The sequence below is a fragment of the Pseudochaenichthys georgianus genome, chromosome 16 (assembly GCF_902827115.2).
Source record: "Pseudochaenichthys georgianus chromosome 16, fPseGeo1.2, whole genome shotgun sequence".
In the NCBI taxonomy this organism is placed as follows: domain Eukaryota; kingdom Metazoa; phylum Chordata; class Actinopteri; order Perciformes; family Channichthyidae; genus Pseudochaenichthys; species Pseudochaenichthys georgianus.
This window is the reverse complement of record NC_047518.2, coordinates 25257034-25277270: the sequence shown is the minus strand read 5'-3', so window position 1 is coordinate 25277270 and position 20237 is coordinate 25257034. Positions and strand designations below refer to the sequence as shown.

The 20237-nt window shown below is 42.6% G+C and overlaps 1 protein-coding gene across 1 annotated transcript in view; it reads right to left on the bottom strand.

The window, feature by feature from the left end:
• The window catches only part of nphs1 (NPHS1 adhesion molecule, nephrin), a 106961-nt gene that overhangs the window by 4545 nt on the left and 82179 nt on the right, over positions 1-20237 (bottom strand). Inside the window, exons 18-29 of the mRNA XM_034101821.2 lie at positions 19450-19590; positions 18759-18899; positions 16226-16347; positions 15480-15639; positions 15180-15336; positions 14579-14730; positions 11174-11285; positions 10903-11084; positions 10717-10761; positions 10308-10430; positions 9692-9740; positions 9074-9206 (exon numbers count right to left, since the gene is read on the bottom strand). Coding sequence (XP_033957712.1) covers positions 9074-9206; positions 9692-9740; positions 10308-10430; positions 10717-10761; positions 10903-11084; positions 11174-11285; positions 14579-14730; positions 15180-15336; positions 15480-15639; positions 16226-16347; positions 18759-18899; positions 19450-19590 — 1517 coding nt within the window. The remainder of the gene's footprint in view (positions 1-9073; positions 9207-9691; positions 9741-10307; positions 10431-10716; positions 10762-10902; positions 11085-11173; positions 11286-14578; positions 14731-15179; positions 15337-15479; positions 15640-16225; positions 16348-18758; positions 18900-19449; positions 19591-20237) is intronic.

Here is a 20237-nt window from a genome sequence, read left to right as displayed (position 1 = left end):
TGTTTGTGCGCGTGCGTTGGAGCTATGTGCAACTGAAGGCATATGCTCGAACCGGAGCTGCCTGGAAGCTGCAATCATGTTCATGTATCCGAGCTGAGTGTGCTGACTTCTCCTATAATGTCCCACTGGCTGGCTTCCTGCATAAAGTCAAGTGCTCGGTGCAGTTGTGGCGAAATGTCGCTCCTCTGTTTTCATTTAAACAGCTCCTTATATACGTTAGCGCAGCTAGCTAGCACCAGATGCTAACAACAACAATGCACGTAAGGTCTCTCTCTCGCTCGCTCGGGCCACACATACACACACACACACTGAGAAGCAGGAAGTTATCGGTATCGGTTTCAAAAAACCAATATCGTGCATCCCTAGCTACAACCATAGAGGCTGCAACGTAACGTTAGTTAGTCATAGTACTGTACTTGACCCTTTAGCTTTACCGTGTTCGTGGTGATTGTGCCTTTTAGGGAATATTGTTACAAATACCAGACAATTAAAATGTTGTGCTGTGCACTTGAATGTACTAACAGAACTTCCAAGAAGTCTAAAATGATAATATTAATGTATAATATTATCCCCCCAACTAACTCCGTTCGCAGGTGTTTGTGTGCTTGGTAGCTTAGCTTGTTACTTATTAGCCAGCTAAGGACGTAACCCTTTATGCATACATATACATTTTAGTTTATGATTCAGCCTTGGGTAAGACTTTTATAGTCTATGGCTATGACGCCCATAATGCTAAACGGGAGCAAATGTTAATAGGGGACCCGATTATCCCAGTGGTGGCAAACGGAGACGCAGGGGGCTAGCTCCAGCCGGCGTCCCGGAGCTAGCCCCCTGCGGCTCCTTTAGGTCCGGGCGGTGGAGTCCGTCTTTTCTCAACGTGTGAATGACAAGCATTAAGAATAACAAAATATAGCTAATTCTCTTGCAGATGAATGTAACGTTTATATAGGGGAACTACACTGTTAGCAGTAACTTGGTATGCATGTATTTCATGTTAGCTTAGCTTCTTAGCCTGAGCTTGCTCTGTTAACTTCCAGTTCGGAGGCAGCAGGTCCCGCCTCTTTGCCCTTATTTGGAGCAGGCGGGATTAGACTCTGACGTCACAGTCGAGCCGTTAGTGGCCGACTCCGCCTACTAAGGGCTTCATGGCAACTCTGCAGAATCCTATGGGTGACGTCACGGACACTACGTCCATTTATATATACAGTCTATGGTATATATATTAATGCTGCCCATTATGGGCACAAGCAATTTTCACCCATTTATTAATTATATGTTTTAAATTTGAGTGTTTCCTATCCCCTAAACCAGGGTTGCCAACTCTCACGCATCTGGCGTGTGACACACGCTTTCACTCTCAATCTCACGCTCTCACGCTGCCCAAACTATTCTCACGCCAAAAACAAGAATACCGAAGACAAGAAACGGTTTTGAAAACTTTTGTCACGTAGTGATCGTCTTCTCAATAGAGCATCTTTGATAATGTCTTCTGGCCAATCAGAATCACGATAACGGCGTGGTGTTGTTGCAGGAAGTCCCGACGGAGAATACTTTTTCTGTAGTATAGGCTACATCGATACAATATTACGTGTTGATAGAAATCAACACGTAAAAGAAATGAAATAAGACCCCACGGTTTGATGATTGATAGGTGTGTGGGCTGTCTTTCATTTTGACACACATAACAATGGGGGCTATCCACCCTTATCCACAATGTAAAGTAATTCACAGCCTCTTCCCTCTTCTCTCTGTGAGGAGCAGCAGGTTCAGCTTTCCGAAAAAGTAACAAAAAACTAAAATGGCATTCATTTTTTTAAATATGTAGTAATAGATGTATTTATTTTTCTTCTCAAGAGAGTACCAGAATGTGTATTTTATGTTAGTATTTCAAAAATCTCCTGGGGGAGAATCCCCCCAGACCCCCCTGCAAGGGTTGGGTTTTCAGCATGTCAACTCTTTCACTTGTGGGGAAATTGCAGGATTGCCCTTTCTAACAGGTCGCCCTTTTTATTTACTACAAGACAAATGTGACTTTTTATTTGATACAGTTCAATTTGGATTGAGACAGGGAAATAATCTAACGGCCCCTACACACGGCGGCGTGCGTTTCCGCTTCAACGCTTCTGCCCATTCACTTTGAATGGGGTGACGTCACGATTCGCCGAACTGCATTGTGGGAGCAAAGAGTAGCTTCTCTCGAGGTGCTCGCTGCAAAAGTAGAGCAATGTTCTACTTTTGCCGCCTCGACGGAGGCGTCAGCCAATCAAATCCCTCGTATGTAAATCTGACAGTACAAGCAGTAGCCAATCAAACCGTGTGTATGTTGGGAGAGCCAGACCGCAGTTATTTCCCATATGTCAACAAAAGGAGGAGAAAATGATCGTGGCGGTAGGGAATCACCCGGTACTATATGACCAGTCCCTCTTTACATACAGGGATACAAACCGGAGGAGCCAGGCATGGGGGGAGGTGGCAAAGACAGTGGGGGAAACTGGTAGGTTTTCGCCTGTTTGGGGAGTTTATATCCAGTGTATTTCGTTTGAATGGACAGCTAGCAAGCATAGACAGTATATTTAGCCAGCATGGATGTAGCATGAATGCTTTGCTTTGTATGTCCGGGGCGGGACATTCATGTGTGTTGGTCGGGCTGCTCACGTTGACTCCCCAAGCTCAAGACACACCCACCGCCAAGCGGCAACGCACGCCGCCGTGTGTAGGGGGCCGTTACGGCCCGTCCACACAAGCGTTGACGCTTGCCGGCGGGCGTGTCTGAAACTCGACCAACAACCAATCACATGAATCTCCCGCCCCTGACACACAAGCAGCGGTTTGATTGGCTAGAGCTTGTACTGGCATATGATTCGATTGGCTGACGCCTCACCGAGGCGTCAAAAGTTGAACATTGCTCAACTTTTTCAGCGAGCCACGCCAGCTACGCTCCACGTCGCTTCCCACAATGCATTTCGGCTAAAAGTGACGTCACCCCATTCAAAGTGAATGGGGAAGTGTCAACGTACGCCGCTGTGTGGACGGGCCATTAACCTCACGCGTGGCGTTTCACTGTCAAGGGGAGCGTGTATGTAATTACATTGCAAATACTGACTTGAGCCCCACCATAGATTACCCAACAAAAATACTCTGGAGCCGCAACTGCCGACCCGTATTGCGCATGCGCAGATCTAAGATCCAGTAGAAATGATAAAAAGTAAAAGTCTGCTGCTTATTGTTCTACTAGGCCAAAATAGAGTCAAAGAGTATATGAGAGTGAGAGTGTGTTAATTAATATATTTGGCAATTTGGAGTAAGTCTGTAGATTTGTTTGTGTGTGTGTTTCATGTATAGGCCTCTCGCGATAATTAATTTTGTTGGATACATTTTCCCAGAAATTATTGCGATAAACGATAATATTGTCGGCACCGTTGTATGACCATTTTAGACCCCTGACATAATGATAATATATAATAATAATTCAAGTACATCCTTTCAAACTGCTAGTCACATCCTCATGTAAAGGGCAATTTATCGAGTTCATTTTTATTTATCGATCCTGCTATTGTTTAATCTCTAAATAATTACATTCAATATATTTTAGAATTGACAGGAATTATACAGATTATAATTAATTTCAATACATAAATTAAAAAATTTAAAAATAAAATCAAATAGATGTAAATGCTTAAAAATAAACTCTACCATGATTAATTTCTGTGAGTGTACGATGATTGAATTAATTGCTTATCGCGACAGGCACACAATAAAACAGTGAAAACAAACATGTGTTTGACTTTCATTAGTGAATTAAACTGTGTGTCCTTTATAGTCTGTGTCCAATATTGTGTATTTGCATATATTGTATATATATCCTATATATATGCTAAGGTCCCGCTGCTGACACGATAGCAGTCATTTCGTGCGCATGTGTATTTAAACCCATGATATCAAAATCTCACTCCAGCCAGGTGCCCAAAGTTGACAACCCTGCCCTAAACCTCCAGGGATGTACACAGTTTAGTACTGGCAACTTCTTATTATGGGAAATACGAAAACGTCTTTTAAAACTACAACTCCCAGTAGAGACGTGCCATAGAGAACATGTTGCGAAACAGAATAGCCAGCATGTGTAGTTCTGGGGACCGGGTGGGGGAGGGGGGGACGCGGTGGACCCGTTCAAATCCAGTTTTGGACAGTCTGCCGTGGTTCCATCCCATTTCAAGTGCTGTTCGAGGCTCAGCATAACCCTCGGAGCACACTCTCCAATCACAGAGTTTGAGGACTATCGGGGTTTGTCAAACAGAGCACATGGTGTAGTCCAGGGGTACTCAAATAAAAATCTTAAAGGTCCAAAATAAATGTTTCAATAAGACAAAGGTCCGTTTATTACGGTCATTCAAACTTTTAAACAATTGCAACAAGATTCTTAACACGAGGTTGCAAAAACAAAAATAATCTGTATGCAGCAGTTTTCATTGTTATTGTGTCTGTGCTTGATCCCTCAGAGTCGCAGTGTAAGAGCTGCAGTTATGAATAAAGGCAGCTGCACTCTTTTTCATTCAGCATTCCCATTATTGCTTTATAAATGTCTTCCCCCTTGTGTGTCCACTGAGGTTCGTCAGGCCCAACACATCTTCAACAAACTCCCCCTTTGCCTCATCATAAAAACTCACAAACACCAGCAACTGAGCATTGTCAGCAGTGTCAGTGGACTCATCCACAGCTAAGGAAATGCAATGCACTGTGCATTTTTTATTCCATCACAAAGCTGATTAATCAAATCACCAGCAAGTATTTATGTTCTTCTGGTTGCTGTGGAATCTGAGAGGGGGATTTGCTTGATTTGACCTGTTATTTTCTCTTTTTGTTTGCCTTCAACATGGTCTCCATCACTTCAGTCATGCATTCTTTTATACTTCAGTTATTATCCAGTGGAAAGTCCTTAACTACTGGCCTAGTTAAATCAAAGTGGTTACTTTTTTTTGGCTGGGCAGTGTAGTTTTACACACTGTCTTATTTGACTTTCTCAGGACTTAAAACTGTTTTTTGGGGGCAGATCTATGGAAGCCCATTTCCGCCACTTGAAAAAAATAAAATCCCCATGAAAAGTCATAATTATGAGATAAAAAAGTCGAAATTATGAGATAAAAAGTCATAATTATGAGATAAGAAAGTCGAAATTATGAGATAAAAAGTCATAATAATGAGATAAAAAGTCATAATTATGAGATAAAAAGTCGAAATAATGAGATAAAAAGTCATAATTATGAGATAAGAAAGTCGAAATAATGAGATAGAAAGTCATAATAATGAGATAAGAAAGTCGAAATAATGAGATAAAAAGTCATAATTATGAGATAAGAAGTGCGCATGCGCTGCAGTGGCGCTATCTTTAAAGGTCCCTTCATCACCTTGCTGCTCTCCACCATGCAAACAGCATCTATCTAGTCCTAAATAAGGTAACTATTACAGGTGACTTTTGTAAATGTTAGATGTTACATATAGCCTATATTGCAGCTAAACTACAACAATGCAGTTCATAGCTTTGACATTACCTGTTATGAACTATAATATATATGCCTATAGTTTTGTGGTAACGTTCACGCCACTAATGACAATAGTGTAGGCATACTGCTGCTGTGAGTTGCTCTAACTCTAACCCGTGAACGTTACCACAAAACTATAGGCATATATATTATATTCATAACAGGTAATGTCAAAGCTATGAACTGCATTGTTGTAGTGTAGCTGCAATATAGGCTATATTTAACATCTAACATTTACAAAAGTCACCTGTAATAGTTACCTTATTTAGGACTAGATGCTAGGGATGTGCATCTCCATCACTGAGGCCGATGCGATGCGCATCTCGATACGTTGCCACGATACGATACATTAACGATACATTTGAAACACCAGGTGATACGATACGATACGATTCACCCCTGTTGCGATACAGTTCGATACGATTTGATTCAATATTATGCGATACGATGCGATTCAACACAATGCAAAAATAATGATACTTCAATTTGGTACGACAGAGGATTTTTGTTTTATTCCTTATATGCAGCAAATCATACATTAACAAAAAAGTGCTTTACATATTTGGTACTGCACATCCCATCATGCCGTTTATTTTTTTAACTTTAAAAGCTCTCCAGAGTAGGCTACAGTACAATTGTATAACACCTCACAGTTAAACAATGTAAGGATGCATTGCTCATGATTAACAATGTGCAAATAACAGCTACCATAGTGCAATGCCCATACAGCTGCCAGCCTGATGTGCTTAACACTCATTCATAGGCTGACTCACCAGTGAGCAGAAAGCAGTGGGTTCTATAGGAACAATAAAGAATACAAATAACCTTTCACAAACAGGTATTTCATAACTGCTTACAGTAAGGAAGACATTTAAATTATTATTGACCGTCACAGGCTGCTGTAAACTAAACACCACTCTCTCTGACCGAACACCTCACTGAGTGATTTAACTCATATGTCTAACTTTCAGGTTTCTCTTTTCAGCCGCAGACCCCATGTCGCCTCTTTATGTGCGTCGCTAAGTTCCTCGTACTACGTGTGTACTTTAAAGCGGCTCGGCATCGTTTACAATTTGCGAGCGATTTTTCAAGTTGACTGTAGTATATAGTGCCGCGCACATATACCATCAGGACGTTACTGATGGGGTGCGGCTGCGGAGTGATACTGTGTGTATGCAAGCCCGCATCTAGGACGGATCTATGTATCATGGCTGTAGACCTGTTGAGTAATAAAGATACCTCATACAAAGGTCTACGGATACCTTATTACTCTCCATGACCTGCGGTCAGCTATATAGCATAAAAGGACTATTACACCGTCTTTCTTGAACAATCCGAAGTGTTGCCAAACGTTTGATTTGTAGGTATTTTTCGGTGCGCTGTGTTTCTCTTTCTCCTCAACTTCCGTGTGTGTTGATAACTGAGACTCTCGGCCTCGGGCGAAGCAAATATCCAAATCAAAGATCGTCTCTGCTGAGCGTTGACAGGATGAGGGGATTTTATATGAATGAATCGGTTTTTTACCGATGCAAAGACGCTACGCAATCGATGCATCGCGAGTTCAACCCGGTTCAACCCAAACTGTAGCCGATGTGCACTCTTTCAACCGGTGCACTCGCATCTTGAACGTTTATGCCGATGCGAATCGGTGAATCTTAACATCTCTACTAGATGCCGTTTGCATGGTGGAGAGCAGCAAGGTGATGAAGGGACCTTTGAAGACAGCGCCACTGCAGCGCATGCGCACTTCTTATCTCATAATTATGACTTTTTATCTCATTATGACTTTTTATCTCATTATTATGACTTTTTATCTCATAATTATGACTTTTTATCTCATTATTTCGACTTTCTTATCTCATTATTATGACTTTTTATCTCATATTATGACTTTTTATCTCATTATTTCGACTTTTTATCTCATAATTATGACTTTTTATCTCATTATTATGACTTTTTATCTCATAATTTCGACTTTTTTATCTCATAATTATGACTTTTCATGGGGATTTTATTTTTTTCAAGTGGCGGAAATGGGCTTCCATAAGATCCCCTCAAAGAAAAAAAAATATTTACACACGTAAGGTCATCATCTTAATAGTTTTGTATGCTCATCCGTGAGCAGAGCATCAAGTTGACGTCTATTGCAGCTGAATGCGGCGATTACCATTTTGTTCAGCCACACGCCTCACAAACGTATTAAGATCAACAGCTTTAGTGCGTTTTGATTCAATGCTGAGTACAGCCAAACTGACAGTCTCTTCTCTGTCAGTGTAGACCGCAAATACCTCATTCCTTCAGTGCTTGGGTCTGAATGCTTCTCGTTTTGCGCCGTCCCGTTCAAATGAAATCGCCGCCAATCATATGTCCACGCTCGCGCCAGGACTGGGGGAGGGGTTACATGACGTGCATCTTGTGCTGTATTCACTTGCACTCGGACATTAGAGACTTTCTCTCATAAATGTCCGATGAGCGCTGTTTGCAGTCTATGGAGATAGCGGATCATTTTGACTCGTTGCGTTGTGGCGATGTCTCGCAGATAACACAGATAATACATATGAAAAGTATAATTTGCTCAGAGTCCAGAGACAGTTGTGGTTCGGTCCGGATCCGGACCGGAGTCCGTACTTTGAGGATGCCTGGTGTAGTCCTAAACGATAGCTGGGGATTCTGGGTAGTGTAGTGTCTTCTGCCATCCTTTACTCCGAAAAAATATGTGTTTCTCCGAATCGAAGGGGAAAAATACAAAAGCATTGCACACAATTTAAACCAATCAATGTTGTGTAATTAACAAGGATAATCTGGTGTTTTTTAGTCGATGAGTAGTGCAGATATCACTGTAAAATCAATCGACAGTAAGGGGAATACTTACTTCCGGGTGTAAAATTCTCCGTTATCCAATGAGAATGGACGCTCACATTGCCTTTAAGGGCAGCCGACACAAACGAATGCCCTTCCATGAGCGTCAAATCCCGCCGCAGATGGGAATACATTGCAATCAGTTGAAAGCTATTTGCGTCCCTTTATGAAGCTGAAGGAGCCGTGGAGCGTCACAACTGCACAACACGGACACTGACCAAACGTCGCTCCTGGACGATTATGGAGTGAGAGTGTGTTGAGCGTAAAGATAAAGCCTGCCTCCGAGGGGATTTGAGGTCTTATTATACCCCGTTCTGACAGCACACAGAGCGATCTGTTTTCTTCTTCCTCAGTCAACAGTTTTCTTCAAGGTTCAAATCCTTGTTGGCCTTTTTAAAGTACAAAACGATAATTTCTCAGAGATCGATGTGCATTTTGAATGCTAAGTGTGAGGTATTGATCTGTGTTCCATCTCTATGCACAGCTAAAGGTTTCATTAGTTTATTTATCCATTTTCCTCGTTATGGCTGAATTATCCACTTCCTCCTCTGCCAGATCCCATCACCCCCTGCCTAACCTCTTTCCTCCCCTCATCTGTTTACTCAGCCTTCTCGGCTGTGTGTAACTACCCCTTTCCCTCCCTCTCATCCCTCTCATCCCCCTCTTCCCACTCTTACCGCTGCGTAGCTCTCGTAGACGTGGCTGTCTGTTTCAGATCCGGAGTCGATGAGGAGGCTGCGCTGGGCTGCCGTGTTGATCTTCTCTCTGCTCTCATACTTATTGGCGGTGCTTACAGTTGAATGACTACCCCTGCATGGAGACATTTGATTCGGTCATTTTCTTTAACTTGAATTATATCCAAACATTTGTACTACTTAATGATACCAGTGATGCGGTTACCCTTGGCTTTTCTGTTTATGTCTACGATGCTGTCGACTGGCAGCTTTAGACTATGCTCAGGAATTGTAATACCCAGCTTTTCTCTTGTACGCCATACAAAGGTTTCGGGTACCTACTTACTGTATATTGTGAATGTGTTTGCTTTATTGTAACTAAAAGAACACTTCACTAAAAAAATAATAATAATAATAATACCAGGGATGCAAAACATTGAGCACACACAGCTCAATACTCTAAATGCACATGTTCTTAATAACAATGTATATTGACAGAGGCTTGTTGTTTTGCCAGCCTGGCTGTTTTAGTAGCTGGGTCAGCCAATGGAAAAGGCCTGAGACTTGGAAGTGGATTGGATGTGTGTCTCTTTAATCCCACTTCTGATTGCCTTAACTTACCCCTCCTCTTTATTCTTCTTTCCATCAAGCACACTGCCTCCTCTACCCCCTGCAGGGGGAATGGAAACAGGAGGGAAAAGGCTTAGTGTTAGGAAATCAGAACTCGAATAGAGGAGCATCATCTCATAAGCACTCAAATTGATCAGAGCAATAAAAGGGCCAGAGAGTGAGAGTGAATGAAAGACAAGTGAGGTGAGAAAATCTATGTGGAAAAAGCAAAGGGCAGAGGAAGATGAGGAAAGAAAAATGCAACACACAGAGGGGAGATCCTGACTGAAGAACAAATAGAAAGAGACAGAAGGAAAGATAGAGGGAGGACATAATGCTAGCAAATGAGATAAAAGATATGGGCGAAATGCAGAAGTGACAGCTTTGAAGGATGAATGTGGCATGAGGTAGAGGCTGAGAGAATAAGCGGAAGTAGAGGAGACAGGATAGATGGCTGGAAAAAGGGACATGGAGAGATGAATAGAGAGTGAGAGGCTGAGCTGACAATTGCATCATGGTTCTGGAGCAATTGCTTTAGAGTTCTGTTGAGGATTCGGGACATTATAATGCCAGAAAGGGATAGAGGAAATACTTTCACATCCATAGATCAAAAGATCATTATGGTTACCTGTCTGGCCTCGCCTCCTTTTCCACCTCAAACCAAAGAAGCAACCCACTGAATTAAACACCAGCAGGACTCCAAACACCACGGTGAACACTACTGTCAAGTAGGCGGGCAGGCCACTTGCACCTAGTCGACAAAACATTACAAAGATTAGCTAATAATAAAAGTTAAAGAAGAAGTATGATAATTAAGAAGTGGTACAGACACTCTCTTATTTATCTTAATTTAAAGAATAGCAGAGGGGAAAAGTTTGGATGGGCGCCATGACAACTACTTCTCTGCGTAAAGCAAACATTAACAGCCTTGGAGGTGCATACATTAACATGATTTAGCCAAATGAAGCTAGCTGCTGTGCAAACAGCAATTTCCAATTGCCCTTAAGAGCTTTTTGCAGGGAGAAAAAAAGACTTACTCTGTGAGACTGAGTCATCATCTGTTGGGACTCCTTCTGGCCTCTCTGTAGAGGAAGAAATGCAAAACAGAAACTTATTAGCCAAACTTCTAAGCATTATACGTTTATATTTAATTTATATTAGATCATCAGACGGTTGTATGGTGGAGTCCTTTCAGTGTCAAGCTGGGGTTACTCCAAACTGACCCTTGGTGGTGATGGTCAGTACTGCATTATTGTCAGCATAGGCACTCTCTCCCATTGCATTGAGGGCATTGACAGAGAAGTTGTAGGTGGTGACAGGCTGCAGGCCGGTGACCGTGAAGGTTGTAGCTCCGGGAGGAAAGACATCAACATACAGAAAACTGTCTGACTGATCCCAACGGTATCTGTCAACCAAAAGCTTCTGTCAGGTATGGGTACTTTATTTTGAAATGGGGCTCATTCTTAAACCAACATCCCTTTTTTGACATCTCACCTTACACGAAACCTTTGCCGCAGACCACCGTTGAAGCTGGGGATCCAATCAAGGGTGACCGAGTCGTGGGAGACGTCGACTTGGCCAAACGATGAAGGAGGATCTGGGTGATCTGAGGGCAGAAGAAAAGAAGAGATGTTTAAAAAGAAAAAAAGAGTATGCAGTCTCAATGTTGTGTGAATACTGAAGAGCAGAATGCCTTCACTTGACAGGTGGCTATTTGAAAAGGCTTTAGGTCCTAAGAAATGGTGAGGTGTGCCATGAGACAGTCAAGTGATTATATCTGCAGACTCTGAAATAACACCTGAGGCCCTGCTGGCCTGTACGAGCGTGCTTCAGAGCGATTAAAAATAGATAAATGGATATCACTGAAAGAAATTGCAGAGCTGATGTTCTTCTCGATAGAAATAAAAAAGGAAGAAAAACGATTTGAGATATTCTCACTTATCCTGTTGAATTGATCTTAAAAACCATCATTATTCTTATCATTAGATACAGTATGTGTACCAGAAGAAGCATTTATAACAGTTTACCTCTGAGCAAAATGTTAAGTGACACTTTAAGAAAATGTAATGAAGGAAACAGGTAAAAAAAAAAAACACTGACGATAAATAACTAAAAACAATATAAATCAAGGAGGAGAGAGAAATGTAATGCTCGGAACATGGTCTTTTCTTATTGGCTGTTTATTCCAAAGGCTTTGAAAGAACATATTTTTCACGGTGCACCGCTTTATCGGCTTTTTACTTGCTGTATGAATGATCAGAACACATGGACAGAGCTATGGCCCATCCCTTATAGAGCAAAGTGGCTGATTTGTCCAATTTATTCAACCAGAGTCACGCACCGACTGACGAAGCCTCTTGATTATTATCAGCATTGTTAACACAGATCAAAAGAGGCTAGCGAGGCCTTCAGTCTGACATGAGGCACTGCTTCAGTCAGGGTAGTGAAGGGAAAGCAGATTATTTTGCATTTGGAGCATGGAAAGAAAGGAGGGTGGTTTTAGGGGCAGAAGTAGAGATAGTCAAGGAGAGAAGGAGGATACATAGTATAGCAGCAACATAAGAGGGGGATGCTCTACTCCTCTCTGGCTCCAGGCTGCAGCCCAGTTTGTGGAATAAATAATTCCCACTATCAGCTCTACTCATAAGATTCCAGGGCGAAGAGGTCAGCCTTATTTGGATCTTGTCTCGTTCAAATCCAAAAAGCGCCAGGCTAAGAAGAAAAAAACACCTCTCTTTTCCTCTCGAGCTGTAAAATGATAATCAAGCATATAAAATGTATTATCACTGCGTCAGATGAATTATAAATATGCTTAGCACTAACAAAATGACTGGGAAAAAACAGGCCAATATTGGATTGTATTTTATGGTTTTCAAAGTAAACATTAAATGTGTCCAATGGTGGCTTTGGGCCTTCGCTGAGAGCAGGACTGAGTTGATAGTGGCGGTGGTGCAAAGATACTCTGGTAGCTTATAGGCAGAAAAGTCTAAGCACGCCGGGAGAGCAAAGCATATCGCTGCAGCATTATCAGAGGGGGAAGTGAAGTACTGCTATGGGCTGAATGATAAGGGAGAGATAGAGCAATGGAATAAGTTCCTTAAAGGGATGAAACTCAGGAGCAACAGCGCTCTCCAGTTTACAGAATTACGCATGTTCAATGGCTCTCCCACACTATTGTAATGATGCTGGAAAAGGCTGATAAACCTTGGACAAAGCAGCACAGACGCGATTATTTTTGAGATGCTGCCAAATTAGAACCAAAGGAATAGTTTGTGCCCCACTGCCAAGTACGTGATATGCATAATCCCTGTAAAAAAATGATTTAACTAAACTGATAGCACCGCAGGTCTGACAGTAACAAGATACACTCGCTTTGTAGCTCTGGTAGTTTTATCTTGGTCTTTTGATCACTAGATGGTTGTGTTCTCAATCTACCTTGAATTGGACTCCCGGTGGAAAGAGTGTGTGAAGAGCATAAAGACTGTGTAGCATATGTGCAGGCCAGCTCAAAAACAATGAGCCGAAATTGGCAACACGCAGCTTGAGTTTTGTGGAACTGCGCTGTTGGGTGTTCATTCTCAGTGGTTTGTGTTAACTACTGACCCACCACAACACAATCATTACATCAAAAATAATAATTTTCACTTTTAGCAAATGGTTGCTCTTAGGGAAAAAGTAATTGGATCATGTTTTACACCATGAAATCTCCTCCATCTGAAGCCAAATAAACCTTTCAAAGTCCCATTGAATTCTTATATAAAAAATGAATTGCTGCAACGCTGAGACCGGGTTCTTATTCGTACCTCATGAAAAGTTGACTATGGAAGCCCATTTCCGCCACTTGAAAAAAATAAAATCCCCATGAAAAGTCATAATTATGAGATAAAAAGTCATGATTATGAGATAAGAAAGTCGAAATAATGAGATAAAAAGTCATAATAATGAGATAAAAAGTCATAATAATGAGATAAAAAGTCATAATAATGAGATAAAAAGTCATAATTATAAGATAAGAAGTGCGCATGCGCTGCAGTGGCGCTGTCTTTAAAGGTCCCTTCATCACCTTGCTGCTCTCCACCATGCAAACGGCATCTAGTCCTAAATAAGGTAACTATTACAGGTGACTTTTGTAAATGTTAGATGTTACATATAGCCTATATTGCAGCTAAACTACAACAATGCAGTTTATAGCTTTGACATTACCTGTTATGAATATAATATATATATAATATATATGCCTATAGTTGTGTGGTAACGTTCACGGGTTAGAGTTAGAGCAACTCACAGCAGCAGTATGCCTACACTATTGTCATTAGTGGCGTGAACGTTACCACAAAACTATAGGCATATATATTATAGTTCATAACAGGTAATGTCAAAGCTATGAACTGCATTGTTGTAGTTTAGCTGCAATATAGGCTATATGTAACATCTAACATTTACAGAAGTCACCTGTAATAGTTACCTTATTTAGGACTAGATAGATGCTGTTTGCATGGTGGAGAGCAGCAAGGTGATGAAGGGACCTTTAAAGATAGCGCCACTGCAGCGCATGCGCACTTCTTATCTCATAATTATGACATTTTATCTCATTATTATGACTTTTTATCTCATTATTTCGACTTTCTTATCTCATAATTATGACTTTTTATCTCATTATTATGACTTTTTATCTCATTATTTCGACTTTCTTATCTCATAATTATGACTTTTTATCTCATTATTTCGACTTTTTTATCTCATAAAAGTCATAAGACTTTTCATGGGGATTTTATTTTTTTCAAGTGGCAGAAATGGGCTTCCATATTGACGGTTTGAAGGTACATGTTTTTTTTTTTACACAGGCCAACATTAGTCACCCAGAGACACACAACCCCCAACTGTACTCAGATGCAGTACTTGTGCTGACGAGCTGGATGTGGAGCGTGTCTTCCCCGAGCGAGTTGCGAGCCGTGCAGCTGAAGACAGCGTAGTCCAGATTCGTGCTCACATTTACAACTCTAACCGTGCTGGTGTGAAAGGAGCCCTCCCTCACGGTCCGCTCCTCATACCTGCAGCATGCACGTACGCACGCACACACACACACACACACACACACACACACACACACACACACACACACACACCCACACACACACACACACACACACACACACACACACACACACACACACACACACACACACACAGAGAAAGAGAGATAAATCCCGAGCAGGCAGACAGCAGGGATTGTGATGTCCTGCAGATCGCACTAAGTCACCCAATTTCACACATCAAAGAAAGCATTAAACAGGTATTTGCATAGTGAAAAGCAAAGTATAAAATGCCCTAAATCTGGATTTAGTGGTGAAATAGCAAGGAATAGCTAAAGAATATATTATATTTGGGTAAAACGTATTCTAATTGTGAGGATTCATACGTATGAAACCAAATGCTGACAGTAGCACTGAAGCTAACAGTGTGAGGAAGAGTAAGAAAAGAATAATGCATGCTCTCTGACCTCGGGTTGGCAAAGTCCATGCGAACACCTTTTTTTTCCCAAGTGAAGTCGACGCGAGGAATCCCTTCGGCCTGACACACTACCTCAGCCGTTGTGGTGCCATCGCCTCTACTTGCTACCTTCGTCCATTGGGCTCCTTTCTGAAGATTAGGTTTGACTACACAAGACAAGATGGGCATGGAGGAAGGAGTACAGGCGTATTTGTTTTGTACAATAAAAAACATGTACATATTGAGTATTTATGTATGTTTTATTTATTTAATGTTAATGTTACACTGAGAATAAATACTAAAAACTTACATTGTACTACCAGCTGCACTTCTACAGTGGCGGGGGGTGCTATGTCGTTATTGGCTGAGCACTGGTAAAGACCAGCATGAGTACGAGTCACATCATGAATGGTCAGAAGGCCAGATTCGTCTTGCTGGTTCTCCAATCCCATCTCCACCTCCCCTTCTCCCTGCGGAAGACAAAGTGAGGGCGAATAAGCGGCAGACAGCAGCTATCCCTCAAAACACACTCCCCCTGCTCCTGGGTGAGGGACCGAGTAGGGGGGAGGGCAGTGCGAGTATTAAGGCAGGTAGACAGCGAGGGAGAGTTGAGCGGGAAACCATCAGGGCTTGAGGTCGGGATGGAAAGGGCGTCGGGGGAACGAGCTCGGACAGAGAAAGATCATGCTAAGGGTTGGAGAGCCACAGGGAAAGAAAAACGGGAGGGGCTGGGAAGGTTGAAAGCGGCACACACGCTATTGCCAGGGGGTGGGTTAAACCGGAGAAGGCATCAGTAGATACAGAGACCACGCCACATTGACGAATGTGCCCTTTAGTCACGCAGCGGTAATGAAAGCTATTTTTCTGGATTTGGACCATGTGTGGAGCAGGAAGAGGTGGGGCGGAGGGATAGTTAGAGTCAGTGAAATATAGTGCATCTGTGCATTTAGAAAGGCCAGTGATAAACGGTAAGAATGGATAAAATAATAGAAAGCAAGCCAGATAAAGGAAATATGATACAGGGGATGATTCTGTGTGTGTATCCCGAGCTCTTACCAGCCATTTCCAAGTGAACATGCCAGATATAATGGGGTTGGCATCTGCCACACATATTAGGTCTGCTGTTTCCCCCAGGTTCACTAACACAGGGTCTTTCTCTGCCTTGACACTGGGAGCATCTGAGAGTAAGAAAAAAAAGGACAAGGCTAAAGCAGGAGCAAAGGTTAACATGCCAACTTGGGAAAAATCATTTGTCAACCCGTTAAGCAAGCATGCCACATTGCTATAATTACCCTGGCACTCGTTTGCCTTTGAAATTGTTCATAAACTCGTCTTAGCGTTTGAGATGGAATGCTTTTAACCCTTCTATATGTTGGAGGATTAAAGATGCTTATGCAACCTAACAGAGAATTGTGCCTTTGACCCAGAAGGCCCTCCACTGACAGGTGATTCCCACATTACATTACATTACATTACATTGCATTTAGCTGACGCTTTTATCCAAAGCGACTTACAATAAGTACATTCGACCAGGAAGACACAACCTTGAAGAAAACAGAATCATATAAGTACATCAGGTTTCATAGAGCCAAGCATTTCAAGTGCTACTCAACTGGCTTTAGATAAGCCAGTCCTTTATTAGTATATAAGTGCTCTGTTAGCAGTTCTTTGTTAGTAATTCTATCGCTCGAGGTGGAGTCGAAAGAGATGAGTTTTCAGTCTGCGCCGGAAGGTGTGTAAGCTTTCTGCCGTCCTGATGTCAATGGGGAGATCATTCCACCATTTTGGAGCCAGGATAGCAAACCCACGTGTTTTTGCTGATGGGAACTTGGGTCCCCCTCGCAGCGAGGGTGCAGCGAGTCGTTTGGCTGATGCAGAGCGTAGAGCACGCGCTGGGGTGTACAGTTTAACCATGTCCTGGATGTAGGAAGGGCCAGATCCATTCGCAGAATGGTACGCAAGTACCAGTGTCTTGAAGTGAATTCTAGCAGTTACCGGAAGCCAATGAAGGGAGCGGAGGAGCGGCGTGGTGTGGGACACATGACAGACTGACCGGCTCCCCTCTTTTCATTAAGTCTTCTTTCCTTCCCGACTGCTTGGCTCCTCTAGTCGTTATTTGCCCCTACCGTATACACTTTTTATACTTCCCATGAGTGCCATGTACTTGCAACAATAAGTTCCTCCTTGTCTAAACCTATGTTCGCAATTGAAGAACAGTGGTGAGAAACACCAGAGAGACACAGACCTCTGGGTTGGTGGGATCCACCCGTGTTGGCCTGTTAACCAAGACCGACATAGTTAAGTGGGCTACACCGCCACCCTTGAAAGCTACTACAATCATCCATACATAATGAATATCTACAACTGTCAAGCCCAGTCAGTTCAGGCCGGCAGAATCCATTAGGTGTGTACCATGGGCTTTGGTGAAACAGGCAGACCTACATTTTCAACACTTCCATTATTAAATCATCAGTATCGGGGCAGAGGGTTGGAGCTAGAGGCGAGGCCCCGGGCAGCAGTGGAGAAGCACGGCCTTGCATTGAGGCCTAATGAATGTGTCATGCTTGCTGGGTAGGGGCTGAAAGCCAATGGTGATGTCTGTGTGTGTGTGTGTGTGTGTGTGTGTGTGTGTGTGTGTGTGTGTGTGTGTGTGTGTGTGTGTGTGTGTGTGTGTGTGTGTGTGTGTGTGTGTGTGTGTGTGTGTGTGTGTGTGTGTGTGTGTGTGTGTGTGTGTGTGTGTGTGTGTGTGTGTGTGTGTGTGTGTGTGTGTGTGTGTGTGTGTGTGTGGATGCTTTGGCGGTTCTGATACTCAGCAGCTTTAGAGTTCAAAACATGTGAGAAGTCTACAGATTCAAATCCAAAGTACAAAATGGACCGTTATTTGTTATTTCTGCTCACTCTCTGTACTTTAAGGACGAAGCCTATAGGCTATATTCAGCTTGACTTGTGCCCACCATGGACCCAAGGTTTACCTGCAAATCTGGCATGCTAGTAAAATAGTGATCAATTATGAATGGATAGCAGGAAGGTGAAGAAATAATGATTTGTATACTCCCATCCTTTTCTCTCATTTCCATCCCTTTTGCTCATTTTCCTGTGTTAAGTGCTCTGGAGAACTTTAATTAAGCTTTAGGAATTACTGTAAATAATTTAACTTGCTTTCAAAGGTAAATGAAAAATGATCCGAACACCTGGGGAAAAAATGCAGTCATGTTGCCACTGCCACCAAAGTCCTTTTATAATTCAGGACTCCCACAGCTTCTTAAGCATCAGATTCAAAGACTTTTAAAGCCCCATTTTCCTTAGATTTAAGGACTCAACAAGACTCTAAGAAGGTGCTGTTTGAAACAATGACGAAACTGCAGTAGATACACACTCACATATCAGAACATATATTATGTACTTGTTAAAGAAATCAAAAGAGCTTCAATTTCTATTCTTGCAAAAAATAAATATAAATGTAAGCACTTTTATGACCTCTTTCCACCTGTATCAATTCACTTTCAAGAATGTCAAAGACATGTGGGATCCATGTTGATATGTGAATTGGTGTTTTGGTTACATGCTCATCTGTGTGTGCAGTTCTTACACAGAACATCCAGCATGATGGAGGCTTGGTTGACGCCCTCCTCGTTTGTACACTTGACCGTGTAAACTCCAGCATGTTTCCTTGTCACGTTCTTGATCTCCAGGGAGTTGTCGTCTGACCAGTGGAAGTGCAGACTCCCCTCTTTATAAAAACATTGAAACGCACACACGCAAAGACATGCAAAACAACGGTAAATTAAGTATTCATTACACTCTCATCAAGCGCGTGTCCTCTGGCCACTGGTCTCTAAGTGACATCTAATCATGCATTATTGATTGGCCTGGCAGGATTCCCACATCAAGCCGACAATGGGCTGTGTGAGAGACACCCCCTCCACCGCAGCAGTCTAAATGCAATAGGTGGGTTTCCACATTCAGGATAGATTTTATGGTGGGGGCTGCGTATGATGGAGCTAACAGAGTTACCAGGGAAAGAGAGTGGGTGCAGCATGGCCCTGATGACACCAGCCTGGAGGAGAAGCCAGGTTTAGAATCGTTGTGTTGTATTCAGGGAGACAGCAAACCTCATTTAGACGGCATACATTAGAGCTATAATGAGAATCACATTTGGCAGGGTCCCATGCTGGCTAACCTGCCATGTTTTATTCAGACCCTGAATGGCAGAGTGCTTACTTGCTGGCTCAGCTCAACTAGGATCTGGTTTATAGAGCCATCACACAGCCTCGGATCACCTTTGACCAGCGTCTCCCTGCGGTGCAGCCAAATGCAGGAGACCTCCTCCGGGTTAGCTGAGAGCAGCAATGGGATGACTGCCATGTCATCCTCCAACACCTGAATCTGCGCCGGCTGCTTAGGGCTGAATTCTGGTGGGTCTGACACAGAAACAGCACAGAAATTCAGTTACGCAAGTTGGATTTACACCACAAATACATGAGCAAAGGCGTGAGTACAAACTCTAGCACAGAGAATGACACAAACCAGCAAAGGAGAACACAAAGACACACAAAACATGTTGAGCGTGGAAGCAGGAAGAGACACTAATGAGAGTCAAACCAGTAAAAAAAAGTCGACATCCCACCAATAAATCCAGATCTAACCAACTTTGCATACTTAGATGGCGGGGGAGAAAGGCAACGCGGGAGGGAGAGGGACAGGCATTAAAATGACGAGTGACAGTACTGTTGTCCAACTGCAGCTCCGCACAAACACACAGTGACATTCCTTCATGCTCATACACAGTAGCAAGCTTTGAAGCAGAGGCTGGCTGCTGCCTGTGAAATGGCATCAAAGACAAACATGGCCATGCAGCAAAGCAAATGCACAATTAGGACACACTGCCGCAGAGCTCAACAGACCCACAAATCCCAACAAAGGTTTTCCCAGCAAACAAAAAACACACATTTCTGTGCAAAAGTACATCAGTAAAGCAGCTTACATCTGCACCATCATAAATCACCATTATGCATCGTTTAAGAAAACACATCTCATGGTCACTCGCCAGGAAAGAAGGGAACAAACA